The sequence below is a fragment of the Bacillus rossius genome, chromosome 3, assembly GCF_032445375.1.
Source record: "Bacillus rossius redtenbacheri isolate Brsri chromosome 3, Brsri_v3, whole genome shotgun sequence".
Taxonomy (NCBI): Eukaryota; Metazoa; Arthropoda; class Insecta; order Phasmatodea; family Bacillidae; genus Bacillus; species Bacillus rossius.
This window is the reverse complement of record NC_086332.1, coordinates 118,625,064-118,649,582: the sequence shown is the minus strand read 5'-3', so window position 1 is coordinate 118,649,582 and position 24,519 is coordinate 118,625,064. Positions and strand designations below refer to the sequence as shown.

At 36.4% G+C, this 24,519-nt stretch overlaps 1 protein-coding gene across 2 annotated transcripts in view; it reads left to right on the top strand.

Annotated features, from left to right (window-relative positions):
- LOC134531196 (alpha-tocopherol transfer protein-like) overlaps positions 1 to 24,519 on the top strand; it is a 220,357-nt gene that overhangs the window by 177,860 nt on the left and 17,978 nt on the right. For both annotated transcript variants that reach the window (XM_063366841.1, XM_063366840.1), the window contains exon 6: positions 12,754 to 12,856. In XM_063366841.1, coding sequence (XP_063222911.1) covers positions 12,754 to 12,856 — 103 coding nt within the window. The remainder of the gene's footprint in view (positions 1 to 12,753; positions 12,857 to 24,519) is intronic.

Here is a 24,519-nt window from a genome sequence, read left to right as displayed (position 1 = left end):
CTATTGGAGCCAATGACTATAGGAGCCAGCAGACTGTTGGAGCCGAAAGACTGATAGAGCCTTTTGAAAAGACTTTTGGAACCAAATGAATGATGTTGTCAATAACTGATGGAGCCAATGAATATTGGAGTCAATGAATATCGGAGCCAATGAATATTGGAGTCAATGAATATTGGAGTCAATGATAAATGACCTGCCTTTTCGTTGGCGGTGCTACCTTTTCGTTGTTGGTGCTTCCAAATGAGTTGCCTTTTAGATGGCGGCGCTTCCTTTTAGTTGTCGGTGCTTCCAAATGAGCTGCCTTTTTGTTGGCGGAGCTGCCTTTTCGTTGTCGGTGTTGCCTTTACGTTGTCGGTCCTTCCAAATAAGCTGCCTTTTCGTTGGCGGTGCTGTCTTTTCGTTGACGGTGCTTCCAAATGAGCTGCCTTTTCGTTGGTGGTGCTGTCTTTTCGTTGACGGTGCTTCCAAATGAGCTGCCTTTTCGTTGACGGTGCTGCCTTTTCGATGTCGCTGCTTCCAAATGTGTTGTATTTTCGTTGACGGTGCTGCCTTTTCGTTGTCGGTGCTTCTTCATGTACTGCCTTTTCGTTGGCGGTGCTGCCTTTTCGTTGTCGGTGCTTCCAAATGAGCTGCCTTTTCGTTGGCGGTGCTGCCTTTTCGCTGTCGGTGCTTCCAAACGTGCTGCTTTTTCGTTGTCGGTGATATTTTTTTGTTGTCGGTGCTGCCTTTTCGTTGTCGGTGATTATTTTTTGTTGTCGGTGCTGCCTTTTCGTTGTCGGTGATTATTTTTTGTTGTCGGTGCTGCCTTTTCGTGGTCGGTGCTTCCAAATGTGCTGCCTTTTCGTTGGAAGGTGCTGTATTTTCGTTGTCGGTGCTTCCAAATGTGCTGCCTTTTCGTTGTCGGTGCTGCCTTTTTGTGGTCGGTACTGCCTTTTCGTGGTCGGTGCTTCCAAATGTGCTGCCTTTTCGTTGGCGGTGCTGTATTTTCGTTGTCGGTGCTTCCTTTTTGTTGATTGCGTGAAGTACAAAATGTAGTGACTGAATATTTACTAGTTTAAAACCTCTTGGTGTTACTAAAATAATTTTCAAGGTCACTTGGTCCTTTAGTATGTATAATTAATGTCACGATGGATTGATTGAATATAAATAGCTAACGACGAAGGTGATGCGGACCTGAAATGACTAGCCTATACGTCTGATAATGACATGACTCGGTCTCATGGACTAAAGACAATTTATCTATATTTGTGGCTTTGTACATGAACGGCTTATAGGTTATTCAGATTAATGAAAAATTAGACTATCATGTTAGGCAAATCGCCACTGTATTTAATTCGATGGTCAGGTATATTGTCTTGAGTTGTTTTTCGTAGAGTGAATGATTAATAAACTCCGCGAAAGGTAATTAAAAACAGAATCTAAAATTTATTTAATAATTTGTTACAACTGTCACTGGTCAAGAATGTACCCGTGGACAGGAATCGATCGATTTAAATTGTAAATTAATAATTGATTTCATCGGAGACTTTTTGAAATTTTCCCGCATTTCTAGCTTAATAATTACATTATTTCAAGATGGCTCCCAAATTTCAATATGGTGGGCACCTCAGTAATAATAAATGATAACTGCACTGTAGCAGGGTAGAATAAAACTTGCATGATGGTAAGACGAGTACACACAAGATGGTGTCCTCCAGCAGACGAAAACATGATGGTGGCAATGACCACTAGCAGGTGGTAGCTCCTGGTAGCATGAACTGAACATAAAATGACGGATCCATGATGGTCTTCAAGGTCAAAGTCAAATATTAAGGTCAAGGTTAAATTTCAAGGTCAAGGTCAAAATTTCAGGTCAAGGTCAAAGTTCAAGGTCAAGTTCAAAGTTCAGGTCAAGTTCAAAGTTCAATGTCAATGACAAAGTTCAAGGTCAATGACAAGGTTCAAGGTCAAGGTCAAAGTTCAAGGTCAATGACAAAGTTCAATGCCAATAGACGAGGTTAAAGGTATGGTGAACAGAATATTATATTAACATGACGCCAGCACACTCTAGCAGACGAAAACATTATGACGTTCTTCAGCGGACGATGACAAGATGGCGGAAATGACGTCATACTAGCTGACGATATATACCTTGATATAGGTGGTAGGTAAGTCTGTAGGTGGCTTCTGTGGAGGAAGGATCTGATCGTTTTTATTTTTTATTTTTTGCCCTCACCGGTTTAGAACCAAGGACATGAATTGTTATAGTCAATCAGAATTCTATTAAGTTATTTTTTTGTAGAATTTGGAATTATTGCCGATTTTCTAACATAAAAATTACGGATTTCCAAGATGGTGTCTAAATTTCAATATGGCGACCATAATGGTAATTGCAATATTAATAGGATCCAATATGACGATCGTAACATAATGTGTAACGATGACATCGTACTCAACCGAGATGGATGGACGAAACGAAATATGCATCAAATATATAATCCAAGATGGCGACCGTAACGATAACTGCAACAGTGGTTTATAAGATTTTTATTATTTAATTTGATTATTTAATTTTTTAATGATTTTTAAAAAATTTCCCGATTTTCTAACATAAAAATTGTGGATTTTAACGATTGCGGGCTAAACGATAATTGCAACAGTGACGTTATGATACAAGATGGTGGTTCTGTCTCGAACAGGAAGTGCTATTGTTACTTAAAATTAAAAAAAAAATTCAATTCCGAATATGCATGTTATTTTTTTATATACCTTATTGAATTCTCAGTCTGGTAAATGTCTCGATAGCCGAGCGGTCAAAGGCGTATGATTTCGAACCTAGAGAGCTGCGCTGGTTCGAATCACAGCGCTTCGAATGTATTTTGCATAAAAAATAAATTAATATGTCGATAAGGACCATAATAGCTCTGGTAGGTAATGAAACATCGACCTTATGTGATGAGACAGAGCGACGCTGGCGCTATCTAGGAACAAACAACAGAAAAAAAGTCGACGGTATTCAAGATGGTGGCCTCCAGTGGAACAGAAAAAAATCAAGAGCGCCGCTGGCGCTATCTAGGAACAAACAACAGAAACAAAGTCGACGGTATCCAAGATGGCTGCTTCCAGTGGAACAGAAAAAAATCAAGAGTGTCGCTGGCGCTGTCTAGGAAAAAACAACAGAAACAAAGTCGACGGTATCCAAGATGTCTGATCCAATATTACGGATCCAATATGTCTGCCGGGGTCAAGGTCAAGGTCAAAGGTCAAGGTGACGGACATCCGGTCCCGTTACGCTGTGTCCCGTTACGCTGTGTCCCGTTACGCTCATCTAAGATGGCCGCCGTGACGTCACTATCCATGATGGCGGGCCGCAAATCACAATCCACAGCCAGAAGCCAGTTTCAGGAAATACTATTATATATCTACTACTATCGTCCATGATGACGTCAGAGGCTTATCGTAGGTTGTAGACATGGATGCTTAAGCCTACATATGGACATTTCTAGCTGCTGGTATTTTTAAGGAATAAAACGGGAATTTTTCCCTCGAAACGGGAATTTTTCCCTCGAAAACGGGATTTTTTTTTATTAAAACGGGAATTTTTGAGTCATTTTGAGTCATTTTTTAGGAATTTTGAGGAATTTTTGCCGCCGTGACGTCACAAATCCAAGATGGCGGTCGACAATCTTCAATCCACAGCCAGAAGCCAGTCCCCGGAGGAACTATTATATACTACTAGTATTGTTTATGTGTGTATATACTTTCTGTCGGGAGTATGAGTTATATTTACATTATACAAAATTATGTTATAGTTAATAGTGTAACATTATTATGTTATAGTTTATGTATTTCTATGTTTGTGTATTATGTATTGTGTATATGTGTTTAATACATTGTAATGTTTTATGAATATCCCTTTTTCGAATAAAAATAACAATGCATTATGTGTTGGTTTTATTGATATAAAATAAGCTCACGCAACAACCGCGCAAAGTAGGCAACCCAGCTAGCGCGTGAAATTGGCTGCGCTCGGGTCATGATAGATCCGCTAGGCTGCGTGCACATGAACAGTGCTTGGAAGAAACTTGCAGTAGCAACAATCACATTGCAAATTGTCCGACTGTTATTGCACTTGAATCGGTCCAGCGTAACAGCGACAGCGCTAGCATCATTGCAACATAGATCTTATTCCTCTGAATTCAAAAATAATACTCAACACTAAAGCCTCAAGCTTATCTTTGATGTTATAATCAATACTTTCTGGTGTCACTAACTGTATGTAAGTGTGTCTTACGTGACTTATTGCAAACATTCTTATTATGCACTTACTAAAAACTATGTCGAACATTGATTTTCATTAATGCCCCGCCATACTGACTCCAATTCAGCATAGAGTTATTTTTTTTTTCGTTAAGTAAGCGTATCGCACATTACGTAACGTACGTAAGGACTGGTAACCACCCTAGTTACGTTAAAGTAACGAAGTCCTGTCTGAGAAATCTGCCCGCCTCTAATGCCAACTACCGATCAGCTCAACGACTCCAGCCACTATGTCCATGAGGTATGTCACCAACATAAACACTGCGACCACACGTAACGTCCCCAGAAAATGACCAAGTCCAAACTCGTCTTACTTCTTGCAACGATCCAGCTCTGAAAAATTCTATCGCCCCAAGTTCCAACATGTGACTTATCGTTTCGTCGCCATGCCAGACGTGCTGGTTCCAGCGGCGACCCGGCGGCGTGACGGCGCCTGTGGAGTCGGGGCGTCGGCTCTTACTCGCTCTGGCCCCGAAGAGAACCATCTAGCACAGGCTCTAGCTGGTCGCGGCAATGGCCGCCTTCTGGTATGACGATATCTCCGGATGCTGACAGAAGGAGGATTTATTTTCATCCCTGGAACACTTCTTTCTTCACACAGAACCACGCTTGCCTGGATCAATGGCTGCTCTCAAGGCGCGCCAGCATTGCAGGTTGCAAGCCAAGCAGGCGTCGTGTGCAAGTTCTCACTTAATAATAAGAACACAGGTAAACCAAGGGAGAGGGCGTGCACCTAGGGCACAACAATATAGTGGGCACCAATAATTAACTTACGAAAACCACCTACCGTAATTTTACCATTTTACAAAATTTAACTCATAATAGCTTATAAAAGGGTGAAAATGGCATTAAAATATATCATTGTAACTTTAAAATCTAATCAAGCATAATTAAATATATTGGGTACTACTACTAATAATAATAATACGAAATCTACCAATTACAATTTTACTATTTTGCCAAACTCAACCTCTAAGGGGTGAAAAAGTTGTAAAAATAATTTTAAGATAAACTTTTATAATTCCGAATTCAACTAAGCATAATAAAACATACTGGAGTTCTAAAATAAACATTAAAATATACCAACCAAAATTAGACCATTTGGAAAATTCAATCCCTAATGGGTGAAAAAGGAGTGATAGGGTTTTAAGATTAATAATATTAACTCCAAATCTGATAAAGCATTATAAAAGACAATGGTACTAATAATTAACATACAAAAACTATCAACCAAAATTTTATTATTTCGAAACTACAATTCTAAAGGATGAAGAAAATGAGGTTAATATGGTTTTAAGATGAATTAATTTAACTCTAAATCTATTCATGCATAATAAAATTTATTGGATATAAATAGTAATACGAGAACTACTAACCACAATTTTACCATTTCGCTAAATTCAAATTATATAGTGATGAAAAAGGGCGAATATTTATTTGAATTAAATACTGTACCTCGGGATCTAATCAAGAATATAAAAATATCATGTGTGCCAATAATAAACTAACGTAAACAACCAACTACAATTTTACCAAGTTTTGAGAAAATGAAACCCTAAGGGGGTAATAGGAGTAGGTATGTTTTTAAAACGAAAAGTCATCATTACCGATTAAATTAGAACAACGTATGAAGTTATTATAGAAACATCTTGTATCTATATAGGCCTATACGTATCGCTTATTTTTTTGTTAATGTTCGTCTTTCAAAGGTCTGAATAAATAGCATGTTTATATTTATTTAAAAAATCTTATCTTCAGAACAAATTAAGTAAGTCATATATTATTTAGTAAGCATTATAAAAATAATAATGTACATATAATTATACTACTTTTAAGTTCCTCCCTAAAGGGTTTAAAAGTTTTCAAGGTTGGTTTACTAAAAAAATGCATCTACTAGATTTCCTGATTTATACTTCAAACGGTGTGAAAAAGGTGTAAGTTTTGTTTTACCATAAAACAAATACAGCAAATACAGCTGGATGTTAGAAAGTGAGCCTGAATACTCAAACAGTTAATTACATAGGGAGCTTATATAATTTTTTTTTGATATTCAACCAAAGTCAGTGAAACGGAAGCACGTTGGTATTATTGCAATAAATCATATATGCAAGCAAATTAAGATTGGGGCGAGAAACTGAGCAGGAATATTGTACAATATAACAATTTAATTGCCTTTTTTTTACTTTAATTTCTTTTTTATACTCGAACGCAAAAGGGATGAAATGGCAGTCAATTATTTTTATATAAAAGTCATATCTCTGAAGCCAATCAAGTGGGATGTAAGTTATGCCATATGATTTATAAACATGCTCAAAAATTTATTTATATTTATATCTATATACATATATCACATTTTTGTGGACACGATTACTGCCATAATTTAAAATAAAATCACAAACTGTAATTGGAAAACTCGTTCGGGTTCGTTATTGGGCAAAATCGAAATTAAAGGATAAAAATGGGGAAATTGCTGGTAAAATTGAAAAATTAGAAGTATAATAACGTTAAAGTGTAATACAAAGTAATTTTTTTCTGAAACAATTTTAGATAAGCCAAACTATTTCAGCAAAGTAAGGGAAAAACAGTATAAAATATAAAAACCTTCTGAACCATTTACACGATCAAATCCTTTATTATTTACTGAAAGTAATAAATTTAAGTATCAAATGATAATATTTTTATACGATCATCCTTTAATTCAGGGGGTGGGAAAAAAAGGTTGAAGTACAATAATGGCATAGATCCAAAATTAGACAGACTATTAAATCCATTTAATTGTTTGTAAACATTATAAATACCATCTGTATATTTTTTCTTAAAACAATTTTTAATATAACAAACTATTTCTGTAAGGGTGGAATAAACCGGGGTTAAAAGACAAGAAATAACTTAACTCCTTTAGTAAGCACATCAAAACCGTTTCAAATGTTTGTAATTTTAAGATGCTATCTAAAAATTTGTCTAAAACAATTTTTGACAAGACAAACCATTGCTGCAAAATAATGAAGTAAAGGGGTTGTAAATAAAAATAATAACTGCCGCACGGGCAAGCCCACCACGGCAGCACACGCTGCAACCCCTCGACTCGCCAGCCGCCGCACTTTCCCCGCCGCCACCTGACTGCTGCGCCTGACTGCCTTCCTTGGACAGAGCGCAGCTTCTGTGGACACGGCCTTTATTTTATACTCTGCCCCACAATTATTTCCCATTACTAATTAAAACCAATACCAGACAAAAATAAATATAAGGAAACAATAATGACCGTTAACAGTCTTAATTTTTAACAAGAAAAAAGGGTATAATTTGTTTTAATTTTTGGAAACGAAGGCAAGGAATCCTTCTTTATTATAATGCACTAGCTAAACCCGGCCACGCTTTGCTGTGGCACAGTTTAATATTAATTCATTGTTTAATTTAATATTTTACTGTGCATGGCTGTGGAATGTAATAGAAGAAATAAAAATGTGTTTAGCTTAAATATTTTTATTGTAAAGCTAATGGAAGGACTACATTCCTTGTTTTCCCATTTTTTGCATAAACATATAGATCAGATGGTTTACCGACTCTGGAGCACCCGACATATAACTGTCCATGAGAGAAGCATTCATTTTCTAAATTCAAACCGCACACTTGCAAAGATTGTCCTTGTGCTTTATTGATGGTCATAGCGAACGCAAGGCGTATTGGAAATTGAAGTCGTTTGAACTCGAACGCCATATCTGTCGGAATAAGTGGCATTCGTGGAAGTAATTTTTTTATAAAACATAACTTTACAGATGAAATCCAACCAATTCCATTCTTTAATTAAACATTTATAAATGATACCATACACATAAACTGGTCACAGTGACACATTTTGTGCTTAATCAATATTTGGCTTATTAGAAAACAAAACAAAAGTGTTAAAAGATTATTGTTGGAAAAATCAACAAACACATTTTGCTATGACAACAGGGTTGATATGACAACCAGTTTGATATATCAACAATTATCATAACAACGTACGTGATTATAACAAATTATAATAGCAATATATAAGATATAAGCTATAAGATAAGAATTATTTAATTTTCAAATGTATTGTACGAAATGTATTTTTTAATTTAAACATATTTTTATCAATAGAGTCGAAAGAATATACTTTCAAATTAAATAAAGTTTTTTATTCTTTCTTGAAATATATATATATATATACATATTTCTGTAAATTATAGTCGTCAAGGCACAATGGTCGAGTAGCAAGTCGGCCTCCGTAGCTCAGTCGACGGCACACCGGGCTACGGTGCGGGGGCTCCGGGTTCGAATCCCGGGTACGACATGGCTGTAATTTGTATTGTCTTAATAACAACCTTCAACCAACACTACCATTCCTCCATGACTCGGGGTGACTTAAAAACTACACCATTAAGGGGGGGGGGGGAGATTGTTGCACACTGGTGACTGTCCAAACTTGCCAGTGTGCCATCAATCTTTATAAAAAAAAAAAAAAAAAAAAGTAGCCTGATGTGCTTGAACTTCGAAAATATGGTACAGCATCGTCGAGCGTGGTCACAACTAAGTTGGGTGACCATGATATTTAGTTATAGAAACTTTTTTTTCCGACTTTTCCGGTGGATTTTCCCAAACTTTTATTTCATATAAACACTCTTCTGTTAAGATGCAATGTTCTGTAAAAATTTCAATCCAAACCATCGTATACTTTCCGAGTTTTGCGGCCAAATACATACGGAAGCTAAATTTTTATATATATAGATTTGGAAAGAAAAGGGTAATCTAGTACAACATGTATATCAATGGTTTTCCACTAATTGAATAAAAAACTACATCCGAAATAAATAGAAGAACTTGTCAGGTAATTCCACTAATAAAATTAATGTAACTCTTTATAAAAAAATGTTTTTATGTAATGAAAATATAAGTTTTATAATAACTGAAATAATGTTTGGAATACTTAATTTTTACAGCAGAGAACTAGTAAGGATGTATAAAGACAAGGTACTTCCCTTTACACTTAAATGAACTACTCGTGATTCTGTCAGGAAAATTAAACGGACAATAAGACTAGGCAAAGTGATGAGACAAGCTTTGAGGTAAGTTGGAATATCACCATCAGACCGCATCAGCTGGTAAAAGGGATTTTTTTCCCCGTGGATTTACTGAACTAACAGTAGAGTTGTGGTGAAAGAATTAATTTATAGAAAAGAATTTCCTGCAATCTAAAACTGGAACCGTGAAGACTGTGCACTATACCAATAATACAATTATTAGGTAAGTTCATCTACTGCAGTCAGGCCTACTTTAGCCATACCTACTGGGGAATCGTAACATAATTGTTGCGAATCGATCATACAAATTATTATTAAAATGAATAATGCCTAATACGACATTAATACGACAAACTGAAAAAATGTCAGATGAAGTGAAATTTGAATAAAATTTCTTAAATATCCTACATCTATGACAACAACTTTAGGGACAGATACAACACTAATGTGACAAGCAGATGTTTCAGCTAGAACCTGGATTAAACCTATCGAGTAAGATGCCCTAGCTTCGGAACTTTATGCTAAATAGACATTGGCTTTGTTAGAACTTCAGTATATAAACCGTGGCCAGTTCCCTGCCCAGTGAGATCGTAATAGAACTTTCTCAATTGGGTATCTTCAGGGTAGTATTTATTCCCCACTAACGCATCCCTTCGTGCACAGAAAGGTAATTTCTTTACTTTTACAAAATATTCCTTTGTAAACCAGTTGCAAAAAATATAGTTTGTAATACTACAAGAAAGATATCATAACTTTGTATAAATGTTTTTGCATAGATCAAATATGTTTTATGGATATAATTGAGGAATTGTTACGAAAATAAGCGTATAATTTTATATTTGGTTTGATGTTTTATTCAAGCTGTGACGTTGTGTATTGGCCACGAGAAGTTTCGTGTTAATTTTCTATATTAATAATATTTAACGACACGAGAGAAATATAACCTCACCCATTGGCGTAGCTGTGTTCATAAAGTTGGGGGGGGGGGGCAAATAATGATTTTGATGTCATGTAAACCCATTCCCCTATTACTAAGACGGGGGGGTCCGGGGGTCCTCCACCGGAAAATTTTGATTTTAAAAGTGCAAAATAGCTCTTTTTAAGCAGGTTTTGTATCTAACCATTGAATACATCGATGTTAAAATTATTATTGTTTCCTTTAGTTAAAATTTGAGAGTGAACAAATTACAAATAAAGTTGAGCAGAATAATATTGTAAAATAAAAACATCACGGTCTAGAAAGTTGGGGGAGACAGTCCCCTCCACCCAAAAAGTTCAGGGGGACACGTCCCCTCTGTACCCCCCGGTTCCTACGCCCTTGACCTTACCTTTTCACCATGTGGAATCAAAATATTGTGACATCACAAGTAATAGATAAGCTACTGCTCTGTGCTGTTTAAGACAGTGCCCTTCAAGCACAATCATGAGGGTTCCTTCCTAAACAGCTTCAACTGTGGGGGTGCCAACCACGATCTTAGCAAGCAGAAGAATACAACCGGAAGACTCGCATGTGTATCGATTGTTTGGACTACAGTGAAGAACTTTCTAGAACTTTCTGTAACCATCCCAAGACATTCTATTTAATCCTAGAGAGTTTGAGTGCCAATAGGAGGGGTAGAGGGAAGAATTCAGGGTATAAATACTCGGGGTTTATAGGCAAATCAACTGTTCTTCCTGAACCATCCCATGGTTTCCCGTAACGAACCTGCTTGAAATTAATGCATGAAATGTTGTATCCCGCATGTAAGTTCCCTGGGTTTTCCCTGTGTCTATGCAGGTTTTATCTGAGCCCAAATTATCTAGTTTTTAGTCAAGAGTTAAGAAGTGAGGGGAAGTAATCATGGCGCCAATTGCAGCCATGGCTAGCCAATCCCCTCCTAGCACATGATACATTTTACCTTTCCTGCATGATTTAAATCCAGCATAAGCAAAGCGTATAAGCTTCAGCCTGAGACACACTAGTCTCCTTCCTAACCCGGAACCCTCCCAGATACACTTGGTTTTTAGTTAGGTTATGAAAAATATCAGTTCGGTATGAAGCAGCAAGGACCATCTAGACGACACAACTATGAATCAATGACATCAGAGAGAGGCACGAGAGTATGGAGGTTATTGGAGAGTTACGTATAATTTTTTTGTTCGTTATTTTCTTTAATGGCCAGTATTTTGTTTTAAATTTTTATATGCTTGCTGTTGTAAAAGGTTACTTATTAATTTCACTAATGTTTTTTAACACCTGGTAAAGTAAATGTTGGTTTTTTTGCTGCTCATAACACTCTGCACTTTTTTTTTTTTTACTTTCTGCAACTTCTGTACTGTTTACTTGATGGCCATATTTTTTTCAGAGTAGTAAAAGTAACTTAACTCTCCAAAGCCTTAAAATTATTTGTAATTGTATATTGTGTTAGTTTTCAGAGCTTTAAGAACTTATCGCTCAAAATAATTTTTTTATAAAGTAACTTGAGTTATGTATTTGACAATTAAGAAAATTTTTGAGATAATTTCGTAAGATTACAAAAAAAAATATGTAATAACTTCATTGTACCTGAAAAAATAATGAGATCAGATTCATCATTTTTGTATTGTTTATGGAAAGTTTGTTTTTTCCTATGTTTATTTAATATTTACACTTCAAAAAGATTAATAAAATTTACTTGTTTTGTCTTGTTAATGTTCTGCTATCTTCTAAAGTTTTCAGCATTTAGTATATTTTCTCTGATTTTCTTTTAATTTGCAGGTCAGACTCCATCTGAGCAAGCGTTTACATTGTGCTTTGTAAGAGTTGGTGCTTGCAGTGAGTGTTTGTGACCAGATGGGACCGGCCTCAAAATATATTTATTAAACCAAGGATAATATAATCAAATATAGAACTAATTCATTTATTTTGTTTTGTTATGCTTATTAATGCCCGCAATCAATACCTGGAAGCTTTTCAGGAAACGGTTTAAAAATAACTTTAACTATTGTAGGTACTTGGACAACACAAAGCATAAATTCCCGGGTAAGAATCCGAATCCAGTTTTACTGCAAACACTATCTTGTAGTAATCCAGTTGTTTTATGTAAATGCACAAATGTGCAAAAATCTGTAATTTTATATGAATATATTAATGTTCCATTTGCAAATATATTAATACAGTATGGCTGCATTTATAACCCATAAGATTTTATTCATATCTAGTGGTTTAAATGTTTACGAATGAATTAAATTGTTTCATCCTTTGCGCTTGTGCTCATACCTGAAATGAGATTATTTATTAAACATAGTAGGTACATTTAAAATATACCTCTTCATTAACGCTGTACTTTCATATGGTTTTTGCTTCGCATAGCACTTGAATAGCAATGCAATAGCTAATCAGGTTACGTATAAGATAGTGCACGAAGTGGAAAGGTGTTTTTGTTCGCAGATTCACATCCACGCAACAGTGGACTCTCTCACTGAGCAGCTGCCCGTGGACGTTCTGCCTGAGGAGTACGGCGGGAAAGCTGGTTCCACGACAGATATCTACAGTGAGTACAGTTATCTACAGTTCGCACAGACGACATAGACGACTAGAATGACCCTCATCTTGAAGGCGTGCAGGGTGACGTACGCGGCATGGGGCACATTGATCAGCATGGCAGCTTTTGGAGATACTTTCCTGGGGAGTTTCTCGAGCCAAGGAGCGGTGTAGTGGCACTGCGCACTGTGCACTAAATACACGCAGTGACAAAAACACAAATATAGCACAATTGTGAAGGCGGTTTAACTTGTTACCAATAACGTGAGTAAATTATCTCACTGTTAGAAATTACAGTTAATTTACGGACTGTTAAACGAAGAATTTATCTCAAATTATCGAAGAGATCTCCATAATTTCAAATAACCCAATCTCCGCAGAAAAATTCCGTGTATCGACTTTTTAAACAAAGATAAAAATACAACCACGAGTTCTAGAATGTTTTGCAAATATACCAAGAATATTTTTTGGGTTCATTTTGAAAGTAATACTACGAAGATAACTTTAAATTTACGAAGATCTCTGGATATTTATAAACAAGGGTTCGTAAATTGAAGTTAAACATATTTAACTGTTCACGTGAGCTCATTTGAGAGGTCAAAACATTATGCTCCTTGGGGGAATACCAAGTATACAAAGGTTAGCCACTACATGCCGTATTTACTGACAGTGTTTGAGACAGCCAACAGAAACAGGGAATCTCAGCTGAGCAGACAGCTAAATGCATGAGAACTGACGACGTGAGTTGGTAGTAGTCCATGGCAGGGAGAAAAATGTAGGATGTAATTGTCACGAGAAAAACCATGTTTACGCACTGTTTTTAAATTTTCACCTTAATTTTACGAAGAACGCTGATTATAAAATATCCAGGGATCTTCGTAAATTTACGGTTATGTTCTTAAATTTACAGGTACTGAGTTAAGTTGCTTTTAACATTATCCTCATGAATAATAACGGTATATAAACAAAACATTTTAAAACTGGATAGACTACAGCAAAAACCTTTCAGATTTTCCAATGTGTGTTTACCTTGGTTTTAACGATATAGAAAACTCGGAATACGGAATACGCCGTAGTTTCTCCAAAGATTCTTTGTTTACTTGAAAAACCCTTAAATGTTCTGAAATTTATATAGTTGTGTATGTGTTTCATAAAGTATTTGAAACGCTAAAATAAAATGCCTTTATATCCAATATTTTTAATGTCTAAAATTTGATAAAATAAAATAAAAATATTAAAAATTTAATTTTATAGTAGCACATATTAGTCACAAGTTATGTTGGTATTCTGTAAAGCGGTAAGACGATGATACAGACAACGCGTGTTCAGGTAGTCGTGTTTTGAAATCATGAATGAATACTTATTTTTTAAAAGTATATTATTTGTTCAGTTATAAATATATATTCTTCAAAATCAGTAATTCAGTATTACTTTTCTCGATGTATCTTAACGAGATGAACAAAACAAATAAGTCACACACTGTCCCCTTTTTATACGATTTATCCTACTGAGCAAGGTATCCTTCTGAAAACTTAGCATATCCTACTGATCACAGTCAAGCAGTGTATCTAGAAAATCCTTCTATCATTGTATTCCACTTACCACGTTAGAGTAGAGTAGCCTACAAATACTTATATTTGATATCATGCATAGCATATATTTTTTTTAACTTTGACTTTTGAACCAAAAATTTAATTTGTAAAATATTTATTATAACTCGAAGAACCATATTCCTTCGTATATTCCATTGATGCTTTATGCTCAAAAAAATGTATATATGCAATAATGCTATAAAATAAAAGTCATAATTATTTCATTTTCAATTAATTTATTGAATTAAAAATAATATATGTTATAAAAAATATTTTTATCCTATAATTTGTAGCGGTTTGTTTTCCGCTCACAACGTTATACAGATTGAAACTGTGTGTTGTGAGTTTGTTCCTGGATGTGCAAACACCGGCAGAACAGCGAGGCACTTCTTGTTGCCTACCTCTCAAGGATCCTTCATACTCAGCGACTCCAAGGCGCGCCAGAGACGCAGAAGTAGAAGGAGAACTACGTGATTAGTCACCTGACTTCACCACCCCTTCACCCTCCACCGGGAGAGGGGAAGTAACCCCATGTTTCTGGAAGGTTCTCTTACGAAGTCGGTACCTGCCGAGGGAGTATATAAGGGCCAGGTTTGGTCTAGAGTCTTCAGAGTCTGCGGAGAGCAGAGGAGGAAACTCTCGCCATCGACTACGTCATCCTGTCGTCACGCTGCCCATCACCACGTCATCATCATGAAACGTCACTCTGTCCGACATCACAACGACCTGCGCAACGTACTTAGCCTGTTGGACTTTACAGTTGGACTTTAACATTCACAAGTGATTTTGGACTTAGCCCTTTCAGTGTTGAGGTGCCAGCAGGAGAGATCCGAGGAAAAGTGAACTTGTTCAGAGACTCGTTGAAGCCACTCACGGAGTGAGTGGAAACTCGCTGAGCGAGTAAATCTGAAAAACCACACAGCTGATTTACCTTCGGGTAAGAGTAAGTTTACCCCAAAGTATAAAAATAATCGCCGAAGACTTTGTAATTTGTATACTCGTAGAGCGAGTGCGAGTGGGCGAATAACAGAGAGCATCGCTGCTGGAAGAGTACATGTCGTCGGAGGCTAGACAGAGGTCTTAGTGTGTGTGACTGGGGCAATTAATGGCATATAAATGCAAAGAAACATAACCCTACTTTGACTCACAAACATTGCTGTGAACTTTGGTGTTCAGAAACACTGAAATAGGAGCTTGTCAACGTGAACATTGAGGAAAAGTTGGCTGGATAGTAATAGTAATTCTGCTTTACGAGTGTGACAGGTGATGAAAGCCGACGAGCTGGAAGAGCGAGGTGAGGTGCTCTTGCGCCCAGCTGTTGAAGTCATCTTGGGTACCACGTGTTCTACACCCGGTCCGTGCCAGCGCAGTTCGTGTTGAGCGTCGTTGTGGAGGAAGGCGCCACACGGCAGACACCGCGACTACAACAGACTTGCTGCAGTGGGGCCCTGGAGTTGACCCTCAGGTTCAACGATCTCTTAGGCGAATGTCGTATGAGTCATCACTCGAATAACCGAGGGGCTTGGCTTTAGTGTCACCAGCGCCTACCACCAGGCACATCCAATACAACAGTTTGACAAACAGTTCGATGAAGAATGGACACGATCTGCCACGAGTTGCCGTATTTTTAATGTTTATCGAAGCTTATTGTTTCATAATTAGTTTGATTGAAAATATTTTTTATATTTTTATAGTTAAATATTTTGCTCTTGCCGAGACAAATTTAAAAATTGCAGTTAGGTTCAACTAAGACTATTTGCGGTCATTGGTATTTTTTAACCAATATTGTAAACTAATATTTTCTCTTTGCTGTTGCCCAGTAATGGTTTCATGAGGAGGAAAGCTTTGAAAATTTCTTATTGTTAATGTTGCCTTTGCTAACTTGGACATTTCTTTGTTTTTGGTTTCCTTTCACGGAGTACTCCCGGTAACCGCACGCTGCTGCAAGCATACCTATATGAGTGTGTGTTTGTTTGAGATTGTTAAATTCACAATAAACCTTTCGTGTGTTTCTCACAACACTGTTTGAGTGTGCGCTCTAACCAACCCTTCCTCTTGGTTCCTCTTTCGGAAGGAGGGGGGGTATAAATTCCGCACATATTAGTACATGTTACTTTGGAGCTGGATAAATTTTCAGCATTTTACGAACCAAGTTGTAGTCTTGGAGTATTCCTCGATGTGTAACCAATATCTTCCGATGGTACTATGTTTCATACACAATGGTTAATTATATTTTTTAAGTCACTAGAGTCTTCATCACTATCGCCAGTCTCATAGTCATAGTGAACCTCATCATCCCAGCGATCATCGTCGTCATTAACATAAGCACCGCCATTTAAATTTATTTTATCGCATTGTACCCACATTTTTGGTCTCAGGCTTCTGTATTGTCAGCTTTACCTACATTCTTCGATATTGCCGTAATTTTTTATAAAGCTGCTGTTTTTATCGTTTTCACATCATTATTTAATCCTTCAACTTGTCGTAATAAAAAATTCATCAGTGACTTCTGTAGAAAGACAAAGTTTTTTATGTTTCATATTGAGAAAATCGTCGATAATTCTTTTTTCTGAAGTACGATGTCTTGCTTATATTTCTTTGATACTGGGATTTAATTATTTTTCAGTGTAGGAAACACACATTCGGCACACTCATCGACTTTTCCTTAGCAGACAAAAATAGTGTACCTCCGCAGTTATGTGTTCCTTAAATTATCACTTCATCCGAACTGAAATCCGCACTTTTCATAACTTAGCATTTTCTGCGAAAGGCTCTTTGTGGAATTGCCTTCCTCGTGACTTTGAGCATTTTTGGTTTTATTGAATAAAATACCACAGTATAGATACATGACAGATGCGTTCGCGGCATGCATGTGACGAACAGGGGATGCCTGCAGTTCACAGGAACGAGAGCCACACTCGAACAGTTCCAAAGTTATCTGAAGTTTGCAGATCGATCGTAGAAAAAAAAAACATATTGCAAGGATTTATATATTTTACGGCCAAAGAGTATTTTAAATAACGTTAACCTGACCTAACCAAACTTTCATTTTATTTACGATAACCTAACCTTTTTTACCTTCCCGGAAAAAATTAAGTACTTTTATTTATTACATCGATCTAACTTAAACTAAATTTTTCTTCGAGTTTTGGTTAAGGCTCTAATCGCTGAGAACTGTAGGCTGTCCTGAAGAATAGACATTAAGTTTACTTTTCACCGAAAGAAACCTGGTGATTAGTCGATTTTTTTTTTTTTAAATTATATGCAATGTAACAGTTTTCATAGAACCGATTTTAAGCCAAGTTGATTATTTTTGTCACATACGTTTGTGGGGTTGTGTAGTTACGTGTTTTTGTCTCAAATCATACAAGTTCCCACAAAAGACTAGATAGACGCCAGCATGGTATTCCTCGCTGGCCGTCAGAAATAGTTAATCGCATTGTAACTCCAGGGACACGGGACCCGCGCATTGCATCTTCTACACAGAATTTTCTCTTACATTGGAGTGCAGAGTAGAGCTCACTGTTGCCATATTCACACTAACTGACTTGTTAACATCAAAAATATTATTTTGCAAACATCTTTATTAATTGTTAGTTTTCATACATATATATATATATATATATATATATATATATATATGTATATAAGAAATATTACCTAGTGTAGCCATTACCGTGGTGCGACTTCTGGAAATTTTTTATATAGTTTTTCGTTTCATAGTCAATAGACCCAAAAACCATCGTAAACTCAAACGTTTATTCATATATATATATATATATATATATATATATATATATATATATATATATATCACAAATTTGTGGACACGATAACTGACGTAATTTTACACAAATCACTTACGAACTGATACATAAAATTAATAAGTAGAAAATATAGGTCGAGTTCATTAATGGGCAATATCCGACGAAAGGGGTAGAAATGGGAAAGGTTTTTAGAAAAACAGAAACATCGCTGTAACTCCCATAATATGGAAAATATCGCATCCTTTTGAATATATTATAACTTGTTGGAGAAAAAGCAAAATATGTTGTCTGAATTAATTTTTGATATGTCCAGCCATAACTGCAAAGAGTGTACAAAAACAAGGGTTGGAGAAGAATAATCATATATCCGTTCGTAGGCACAACGTTAAATTCGTAAGAATTGTTTGTTAGTCTAATAATTTTCAAAATCTTTTGTCTGAAACAATTTTTGATTTTACGAGCCATTGTTGCAGGGGGTGAAATAAAAAAGGGTGGGAGGACAAAATAAATTATAAATCCATTCGTAGGCACATCATCAAATTCATTCAAATTATTTGTAAATCTTATAATTTTTTATCTAAAACATTTGTCTGAAACAATTTTTGATAACACAAAACATTACTGCAGGAGTTGAAAATCCTAGTGTGGAAATAAGAAAATAAATTTTTACTTCTCTACCATTAACTCTATCGAAAAATGTTTATTTATTTTAACATTTTACATAATGCTGAAAAATGTTGTCTTAAGTAAATTTTCTGTAAAAAAACATTCCTGCAAAGGGTGGAAATAACAAGAGTAGAAAGACAAAAAACATTACTTTTTAATACCTATATATAGTATCAACTCCGTTATTATTTATTGTAAAACTCCTTAACTATATCTAAAATATTTGGCTCAAGTAACTTTCAACGAAGAAAACGATAACCGTAAAAATAGAGGTTGATATTTAAAAAAATTAAAACTTCGTTAGTATTAAATCCGTCAGTGTTAATTTTTAATTTTTTAATATTACTATAAACCTTTGTGCAAAAAAATTTACACGGTCACGTATTAGTGCAAGGGATGAAAAATAGTCTTTGAAGGTAAAAAATTTATTGCATAGCTACCTTAGTATGCATAATATGAAATTCGTTAAGACATTCAATGCTGGATGCATTCGGTTAAAAAAATTCAAAATATTTTCGCTGCATTGAATTTGAGAAAATTTTAGATCAATTTTTATGAATATTGGCGAACATTAAATTTTACGTACATTAAGTTCTTAAGATGTTCCAAGTATTTATAGAATTTCCCAAAACACTTACATAATAAATATGTACTACGAACTCAACCTATGCCGATAGGCTGTGCCGAAAGGAACTTTTTGTTTAAATTTGACTACTTTTGGCTTGCTGTCTGCCAGGAGCGCAAATCTGTAGGATTCGCCTTGATGGAGGGGGGGGGGGGGGAAGGGGTCGCCGCGTGGCCCGAGAGTTGTGCGCGGGTTTTAACAGACACAGGTCAGCTCTGGTTAGGGAATTATGCCCAAATTTCGTAACACGTACTCAGTGTTATATCGAAAAAAGTATTTCATACAGGCAAATATAAACATATCAATGCGTTGTACACATTTACAATATCCTTTTTGTAGTATTCTTATTTCTTGGCAACTGGTTTTCAAAGGAATCTTTCTTAAAATTACAGAAATTTTTTATTGCACCTTGTCTTGTCCTTCTGCAAGGCCACAACCTTCTCTGATCTGGCCTAGCTCCATAAACCTTCCCCCCAATTCTTTGACTCCGTTCTCGTCGACCGACCGCCTCTCACCGCTACCTCCTTGTGACTATCGCGCCTGTCTTCCTGCACCTCGCCAGACTCCACAGGGGCGCATGCGCGACGGTCAGAGAACTGCCCTGCTGGTCCCTGGTCTCACGTCACAACACCGAGGCACTTCCCGTTCGAAGTCCTCTTCATGCTCAGGAAATCTTCACCCGTTCATTGACTGCTCACTTGACGGATTTTTGGACCTGGGGGTATATGATTGGATGATTTTGGGGTAGAGGGTTTCTCACGGGCTTAAAGTGGTCCACGTTAATTTAAGAGCCAATCGAAAATGTAGAGGTGTTTAAATGTTAACCTATTGTGAACTGAGACCACAAATAATTTTTCTCCCAAGGCATATTTCTAAATACAAATTATTTAAAAATTCATTTCACAATGTAGGCTTATTTCATTACTAAGCTACTATTTTTTTATAAGTTTCATACTCGCCTACCTTAATGATATTCAAGGGCGGGATCTGTGCAAAAGGAATTTTCCTTTTTAGTCATCTAAGCGTAATTGAGCTCTAGATCATGCGAGGTGTGCTAAAAAAATAATAGTCCAATTATAAAAATTATATAAACGTGTATCTCTTTAGGTTCCGTCTGTCGGTAAGGTATGTGAAGTAACTGGGTAAACTTATACATTTTACCTACCAATCTAAAAACCTACCAAATTATAAAATATTCTACCTGAAAATCTACCAAACCAAACATCCTACCTAAATAGCAACTTAAATCCTAAATACCTATCTACCACATTGCCTACATAAATTAACTACCTCCACACTACCTCTCTATCTACCTACCTAACCTACCTACCTTCTTAACTTCTTATCTACCTGAACTAAACAATTTCATACCAAAACTTTCTGCCTTTAGAAACTTCCTTAAACTATTTACCAAACTACCTACCTAAACTTCCCAACTACTCACTTAAATTAACTATCTAATTTACTTTCGGAAACTTCGTGCTTACTTCAATTACCTTAAAAACCTACATACATTAACTATTTAACTAACTACCATTCTATTCTACCCTAAGTACCTAAACTACCAATGAAATTTATCTACTTTAAAATATATTATAATACATTAGCTACCTATGTAATTTATCTACTCGAACTACACAATTATACTACCTTAACATATCTGCCTACCTAAAAACACTTAACTACATACCAAAATCACCTTCTTACCACACTACCAAATGACATAAAATACCTAACTACTTTAAAAACTTACAGTTGTTAACTACATTACTAACTACTTAAACGACTTAACGTACTGACTTCCGTCCTAACTTAACCATAGCTTTAGCTACATAACCTAAACAACCCAATTGCTAAACTACTTACATATTTATATTCATTCTAACTATCTAACTTATTACTTAACCTTCTTTGTAACCTAACTGAACAACTTACTTACAAACTACACTATTGAATCATTTCTTATTTATTATGACTTCCTAAATTTGGTTAAAACCTTTTTCAAAACTAAATTTTTATGTAACCAACCATTTCTGCAAAAAAAAAACCATCATTTTTACGGGTATACTAATAAATATGTTATAATTTATTATAAAAATCCTAAATATTATTTAAATCTCTGGTGGAAACAATTGTTGAAGGGACGAAATATTACAGAAAAAAACAGTGTGCTTTGTAATTTAAAAAAATCATACTTCCTTATCATCAAATTTGTTCGAATTTATTTTAAACCATGTTAATTTTATCCTAAGCCTTGAATGGAAGCAAATTTTTTATACGCATACCTATTAGTGTAAGAGATAAAAAAAGTGTTTGAAGTTCAACAGAATTCACTAATTTCTTAGTAGGCAATAAAAGAATTTTCTAAGCTCTTCAATGCTAATTGCATAAAGTTAAAATCGTTCAAAATAATTTCGCTGCATGGAGTATGAGATTATGAATTGAACATTTTGGAATATTGGAATATTGGATATTGGAGAACAAGTAAATTACGTTTCTAATATGTTCCAGAAGTTTATAGAAATTTATATAATATGTAGATACTTCGAAATCTGCCTACGCCTGTAGGCTGTGCCGAAAAAAATATATATATATTTTTTAATTTCAGTAATAATCATATGTGGATATGATTTATTTAAACCAAGAAATGCAGGTCTCTTTATGATCTGAAATATGTTTTTTTTTAATTTTTGCGTTTTCACATACGCAATTACAACTATTGAGCCTGGATAATAATCCTCATTAGCTAAAACATTTTTAATGATAATTCACCTTTCGCTTAGTGTTTACCAGGTTTCTTATAGTAGTGACGTGCGAATTTCAATGAAAATATGCTATTGCAAAACTATTGTATTGTTATGAACGTGAGCAAGGCCGCGACACGTGCAGGTGCACAGCTGGCTGACATCATGTGGCCGCGCAACATGAGACGTTCCGCGCGCACCTGGGTCGCCGCTTCCCCTCCCTCCTTCCCCCGGCTCACCGCGCGGCGCTGATAGCTAAGACAACTGACACCTCACAGCTGTGGAGTTACGCGAGCCGCCGACACGTCTTTCGAGAGATTTCTGCCGTCGGGTCAGCGCGGAATGACGTGACTGCCCCCAGCCACGCTGGTGAATTCGAGAAGCGGCGCTTGTGATACATAGGCCCGCGACGCCGGCCTCCGAGGTCAGTGGGGAGTTGAGACAGTGAGAGTTCAGGCTGGAGCTTTCGCGCGGCGGAGTTTCCGGGGCGATAGTGCCGCGGGTGCGGCAGAGTGGCGAAGTCCTTGGACGAAGGTTCCAGGGCGAAGAGTTCAGTTCCAGGCGATAGTGTCCTGAGCGGAGATCCTAGCGAGGCGTCGAGTGGATCCTCGGCGAAGGCAAGTGCGTCGGCAGCGGCGGAGTGCGGCGACGGAGTCCCGCGGCGGAGAGCCACGAGGGGTGCTGCGGCGAGAGTTGCGCCAGAGGTGCGGCCCAGCGAGGTGTACGGAACAAGTGACTGGGGAAGCAACATTTATTTAAGTGCAATTGATTATTTGCCATTTTAGAAGATATATTGTGACATAAGAAGTGGCCATCGATAAAACTGTTTAGGGTAATAAAATCTTTAATTGGGCTATCCTTTACAAACATGCGATAAAGCGTAACAGTATTATATCGGAATTTCGCAAACACTCAGGAGAGATGTAGGTCCACGTTACCAGCCTGGGAGAATCGAACACAGGTGGTAGTCGCTGTAGCCTATTTGTGGTTTCCTCAGGCCATTCCCGTTTCCCTCGCCAGATGCATACCGCCTGCGCTCTACAAGTCATATAACGTTATTCTATTCTCAAGGTGGGCAGACGATATCATATATATATATATACACACACATAGATATATATGGCCGCTTGCCTAGTGGTACGAGCTCCTGAGCCGAGGGTCGCAAGATAGATTTCCAGACGAGTGAGAGATTTTACTCTCAATGAACATTTTCCTACCCGGATTCAAGACTGGGTGATGTCCTCATTACTACGGTAGGCATCATCCGACCATCACGGGTTCATCGCGTCGACTCTGATAAAGCATGTCTTCCCAAGCGATGTGGAAGAAAATCCAAACAACCTGTTGCCGAATCAATTTTTTTTAAATGTGAGTGAGACTTTAAATACTCGCCAGAGATGTGAAAAATCTAACCACGGTAACGAGAAAATTCATGTGTTCTCGTGTAGCAAAGACACAAATAATACAAAAGTCTGACACGAAATTTAACGTTTAATTCCTTAAAATAATGCCGAGCGTAATAAATGTACTAAATTGGGATTTCAACTTCATTTCTGGACGCGAATCACACATAGTTCCTGCACCCGCCGCTAGAATTCACTGCCGGAGCAGCTACTTTGGATATTGATTCATTTGATTAGCAGAAGGAAATATTGAACTATATAATGAAATGGCTTTGATAAAAGTAAAAAGGACTGGAAAAATACTAAACCCCGGCTTTGAGCCTGATTTTCGACAAGAAATATTATATAAAAATTCTGCCCATCATGTTAAAATTCATTAAGAGTTAATACTGTGAAGTTTCTTTTTGGCTTTGTGAACTTAAGTTAACGCTGAAGATTGCAGCACCTTAGTTACACATTCCCGTTCCAAGCGACTTCTGTCATCTTCTCGAAATTACTGGTAGCAAATGCCGTATACCTAGAGCTTAGAATTAACACATAAAACAATTATACATTAACGACCTTAGTTGAGTTAATGTCATAATAAAATTAGCTTGCAGACCAAATATTCCAAAAGCGTGTACACTCGAGAAAATAATACAGTCCACAAACCCTAAAATCGAATTCAGATACGCTTGAAATTAAAAATCCAATGTTTCGGGAATTGGGAACATAAAATACGTAATAATTTTACTCTACGAAAATACTCTCAAACTATTAATAGTTATGAATATTTTTAGTAATCAAACATAACATAACATCATGTTTATTCAACTTTTCGCCAAGGATGCAAATTTACTGAAGTAAACACAATTTAACATGTACAGATATATTTCG